This window comes from Sycon ciliatum, chromosome 13, assembly GCF_964019385.1.
Source record: "Sycon ciliatum chromosome 13, ocSycCili1.1, whole genome shotgun sequence".
Classification (NCBI taxonomy): domain Eukaryota; kingdom Metazoa; phylum Porifera; class Calcarea; order Leucosolenida; family Sycettidae; genus Sycon; species Sycon ciliatum.
The window spans coordinates 16,723,942-16,729,647 of NC_088655.1; the positions used below are offsets into that span (position 1 = coordinate 16,723,942).

The 5,706-nt window shown below is 42.9% G+C and overlaps 1 protein-coding gene across 1 annotated transcript; it reads right to left on the reverse strand.

Moving 5' to 3' along the window:
• Nucleotides 1–500: 500 nt before the first annotated feature.
• LOC135829012 (uncharacterized) lies at nt 501–4,261 on the reverse strand. The gene is made up of 3 exons (XM_065341417.1): nt 4,187–4,261; nt 2,902–3,139; nt 501–693 (listed from the first exon to the last, which is right to left on the reverse strand). Exons 1-3 carry the CDS (start codon nt 4,240–4,242, stop codon nt 661–663), a joined length of 327 nt encoding a protein of 108 aa, XP_065197489.1. The 5' UTR covers nt 4,243–4,261; the 3' UTR covers nt 501–660.
• Between the last annotated feature and the right edge of the window lie 1,445 nt (nt 4,262–5,706).

A 5,706-nucleotide genomic window follows, 5' to 3' on the forward strand; every position in this document is an offset into this window, starting at 1 on the left:
ACACAAGAGGTGCAACTCCCGGATTGGCTGGCAAAAGGCGGAAATATTTGTTAGCGAAATAATATTTTTCCATGACGAATGCGCTGCGATTCTCTTGGAAAGTTTTGCCTTGTGCACTTGGCCGGGATTTACATTACAAGTTCGGTGCCAAGCACGTCATCACACACTGCTCTGCGGCGAAATGCGCTGTTTTCTAAAGAAAAAGGTGATGTCAACAAAAAATTTAGCCGCCTGCCGGGTATTTGCAGATTGTGCAGAGGATATGCAGAGCTGCACACTCTCGTTCATCTGCTCTCAGAACTGGGGTAGTAGTGTTTCTACTGGTACTGCTGTCCACGAAAATCCAGCAGTTTTAACTGTGTGAAAATGGCATACATGCCGGATTATGTTGACGTCATTGTTTCGTACTATGCTGAAATTCAACCGGTAATATCCTAGATGGCCAAACAAATTGCGTTGGTATTTACGCAATGTGGAGGCACTTCACCCAGTGACCGGAGATGTTGCACATTTTCTGAACGAAGGCAATTGGCTGTTGTCATAGAGTGCTGATAAGAGATAAAATAGTTGAATAAAGACTATGTATTATGTGTGTCTTCTTGCTTGGAGATACGTTGTACATGTATATCAACTGAATAGACTGGGGCTGCACAGATGGCTTTACGCGATGAGGTTCTCATCCTCATAGTCATCCTGCACACAAAACGGAGAGAAAACGCCCAGGTCAAAAAATTGTTCCATTGATGATGAGGACCCACGGGAAACGGTCCGGTTGATCAGGTTATCACCGGACCAAATGTTTTGCCACCGACATGACTGTGTCTCCTATTGTGTGTGCCCGACAATTCATACACAGAGCAAGAAAGACCCTGAAAATACTGGACCTATCAAAAACTGTTTCCGGCTGGCCTGATGTGTGCAAATACATGAATGTAGGGAATGACTGCGCATATTGCTAGCTCCCGGCTAAACGCAATCCCCTCACACTTCCAGAACACAGGGGTTTTATAACGTTGACTATGGAAGAAGTATTCAGACGACAGAGTAGACAAGAACGAAGGCTATAGAGACCCACTGGTGCATGCACTCTTCTATTCTTGATGTGTGTGTGTGTGGGGGGAGGGGGTATCATTGATTCCTATCAGGCGCTAGTACTAGCCCGTTTGAACTGAACCCTTCAGCTACTCGTCGCTGGCACGACCTAGAGCTAGGTACTAGCTAATACCTGGTATTTTAATATTATTCCAGATATGATTAGCATCGACTTTGATACGAGTTAAGAGTAACTCTTCATCACTGTAACTGGATACTATATACAGTCATTATGTCCTTTTACTTTCTATATTTATTTATGGAAAGGCGACGAGGAGACAACAACTTTATTAATGCGATTAATAGTATAAGTGAAGCGGACATTACAAAATGATGAATGAGAATACATGTATCTAAAATGGTTGTTCCTAATCGATTTTCTTGAGACTATCACCTGGACGAGGCCGTCCCCGCAAACAGGTGCCAGTTGCACAATTACAACAGAACCACACAGTACCGGTTGAACGGACTACAAGTACACAGGTACGTGAGACTGAAGGAAATGGCCAAACACAGGTACGGAGACCAGTAACTAGGAGCATGACTCGTGCGCTGGTAATAGCATCTACAACCGGACATGGACTGGCAGCGAGCAGTAGCGTGGGATTGTCGTTGGGTGCAGCGGACGGGATGGAAGCGGAGGAGGATGAGGAAGGTGAGAGCAGTGATGAAGAGAGTGAGTTGGACAACCAAGATGAAGATGACCGGACTGAAGGTGAGACCACAACGAAAGGGTCAGCCATTAAGAAACACCTCTTGTCTAGTAGCCAATGCCGCTCAGTGTATGATGATTCATGCTTCACTGTTTTGTGTCTTGCTCGTAGGTTTCGTGAACTTAAGGTATTAGAAGCTGTTTTCATCCGTAAACACAATCCTAATCTATGCATTCAGAAAGAAAATGTCACAAAACTGAGACTCTTCACCTAGCATTCACACACGTATTCATTCGCATACACCTACACCTCACAGTTCCTCACTCTATCACATTCACCTGCTTCCACGCCTTCATTTCACTCACCTTTTGTAGTAGCTCACACCGTCGGAAAACTCTCACATCTTTTCTTCTAATTTCTTTCGTCTTCTCTCCCACTTTATTTTTTTTTCACACCTCACCTTGTATACTTCCCACTATCCGATAACCTATAAGTAGTTTGTTTCTCCGTATAGCCTCTATTGTGAGACGATTTTCCCTGATGATAGTCTCAAGAAAATCGATTAGGAACAACCATTTTAGATACATGTATTCTCATTCATCATTTTGTAATGTCCGCTTCACTTATACTATTAATCGCATTAATTTATTTATGGATCGACTTTGATCATTTTTTTTATTTTATTTTTTTATTCTTTTACAAAATACACAAATCATCGGCAGGCAAATGGGGCTAGCATGGGGTGAGATGGTGCTGGTAGGGCCTGCCATGCTCAACCGACCAGAGGTCTAGGCATCTTCACATGGCAGGCGCACCAAATTAGGGAGGGAATACAGGAGCACAACTATTTTTGATTACAGATCACATCCGGAGTGCACGTTCGAAAAGGGAATCAAGAGTTCATACCCATATCACCACTCTGCAGATAACAGCCGAAAAGGATCAAATCTAGGGTGCGGTTTGTACCTGAAACCGTACTTGTAGTTGCAGCCGCATTTCGTATTCCACAATTTTCCTGAGCGTACAAGACCTTTTGATGACACTGATCTAAAACATCTCAATTTCTCCAATTTGGGTCTTTTCTTGTTTGCACAATAACTCTTCAGCGACATCTCACTCTTAAAGAAACAGCACAGACACACACACACACACTCACCAGAGAGCCACTCATGGCTGGTGCGCGGCGTCTCTTGGTATCGCGCACTTCCCTGCCCCCGTAGTTGAGTGTTGCTGGGCTATTTCCATCGTGGAACTCCGGACTTTCAAAGTAGTCCCTGCCACGAACACCATTATGCGAGTTTGCCCCAGCCAGATTATTGTTGGTAATCAGGCTTGATGAGCTGTTCATCTTTCTCATCCTCTTTGCCTGGCGCTTCTCCTTTGCAATTAGCATTCTGTCAAGGAAAAAGAAATCTTTTTTAAGAACTTTGAAACTCCACTGTGGCCTTGTCATATACCGAGCACAAAATACACAACAACCAATACCACGGAAAGTAAAGGCAAACCATGAGGCATTTCATGGCTCAGTCGAGCAGGGAATCATAATTATTATTTCGAGTTGAATAATGACTGACATTTTTAGAAACGAAAAGCACCAAGGAACTGCAAGTTATGCTATAATATCCACTAACACCACCAGTTACTAAACAATCAGCTCAAGTGATAACATTGCACGATGCTGACGTACAGTACTGACGTTCTGCAACTAACTGGCAAACAGCTCTAGCACATCACATTAGCTGGTTGTTTAGCAACTGGTGGTGGTAGTGGACATTGTAGGGTCACTTGTAGCTCCTTGGTCCAATTATGTGGAGTAAATCATTCATGGCACCAATACTGGTGTTACCAGAAAATTTTAAAGGAAATCACCCTGGGGCGGGCTGCATGAGGCACGCAGCCCAGTTCTGGTGCTTACACAGGTTCGCACGAATGCATACACACGTCATGCAACATCATACAGCACAACAGCACGCCACGTCACACAACAACACACACACTCACACACACACACACACACACACACACACATATACATGCACAGGCATGCACACACATACACATACGCATACATGCACACACACAGACAGAGCGGCAGAGACAGACAGACACCGACAGAGAGAGACAGAGAGAGAGAGAGAGAGAGAGAGAGAGAGAGAGAGAGAGAGAGAGAGAGAGAGAGAGAGAGAGAGAGAGAGAGAGAGAGAGAGAGTGATAGATAGATAGATAGATAGATAGATAGAGATAGATAGAGAGAGAGACAGAGAGAGAGAGAGAGAGAGAGAGAGAGACAGAGAGACAGAGAGACAGAGAGAGAGGGGAGAGAGAGACAGACAGACAGACAGACAGAGACAGGGAGAGGACGCTCGGAGTAGAATCATGCACTACATGACTTTGTGATCACGGCCTTCTGGCGGCAACTCAAAACCTGCATTTTCTCTTACCTCCTCCCAATATACTCTTGCGCATGAAGACCGGCGAATGAAATGAGAAGCCCCATCACAACGACAATGCTCCATGCCCAACTGCAGGAACACGAAATGCAACAATAATTACACTTGACAAAACGGAGATGTTGCAGAACAAAATGTTGCAGGGCACTGTACTGGGATTACTTATAATAATACAATAGCAGATTGAGTAATAATAATACAAAAATTAATAATAATTCGACGGTTTCGCGTACCGGGCAGGTCAAGAACAAGGAGTCGTACAACTCCCTGGTCAAGAACAACCTTTCCGCTGGCGAAATAGGGTTCTTTTCATTAACCATCACACCACAGCTGCATTGCACTGCAATTGTTCATTCACATCATTGAGGAATAGCCTGTTTTGCATGAATTTGGTTGGTCAGCTTCTTTTCAGACTAATTTATAACTAGCCTCATTGAGTACTCTGGGTTTCTTGGCCTAGATGATGGCGCTGAAACTACTGTTTGCAGACTACGGTACAACATCATTCAAGTGTCCTTGCCAACAAGAATGGAGTTTTGATTTCAACCCTTTTAGCTTGATTCTACTCAGACTTCTTAATTTACCTCTTCACATTAATCTTTTTCAGCTTAATATTTTCTTCCTTTTAAAAATTGCACACTATTGTTTACGTATTGTACACGTATATTTATTCTCGGAGACCCCCTTGATTTAGGCTTCGGCCTTTGGGGAATCCCTCAAATAATAATAATAATAATAATAATAATAATAATAATAATAATAATAATAATAATAATAATAATAATAATAATAATAATAATAATAATAATAATGATGACAAGGAGCGCATCGCCTACATTATAGACATCAGCGTTCCTGGTGAGAACAACATCAATAAGAAAATGGCTGAAAAGCGCTCGAAATATTATGATTTGAAGCGGGAGATTTCCAGGATTTGGTCCCTCACCCAGGTTGACGTGGTCCCTGTGGTTGTCGGTGCCCTGGGAGGCTTGGTGGGGGAGACTCCTCAATGCCTTCGGACTGTGCAGGGAGGAGACCTGGCTATTGTACAACAGGAGGCTATACAAGGTTCGATTAAAATACTAAGAACTATCCTTAACATGTAGATGCACCTCTGCTGCGTTTGCATGTTCAATAGCTAAGAGACTTGAATAACGACTGATAAAGACTGATATTTCCTTTGTTACTCCCTTCATTGGTTGATGTATTTTGCCTGTCGCTGCAAATTCTTTATTATTGTTTTGATGTTGGAGTTCGGATAGAGTTTCTTTCTTTTCTTCCTCTTCCTTCAACTATTTCTTGTCCCTTTGGTTTTTAGGTTTTATTTATTTGTTTATTTTTTTCACTTTCTTTTTGCTGTCCCACCCATGGAAATATTTCCCGGTGGGTCTGGCTTATCGCCTTCGAAAGAAGTGAATAAAGGAGACATAATAATAACGTACGAGTTTGAGCTGTCTGTGGCATAGAAGTCGATGATGAAGGACGGAACCGTTATGCTGGGCCCAAGAATG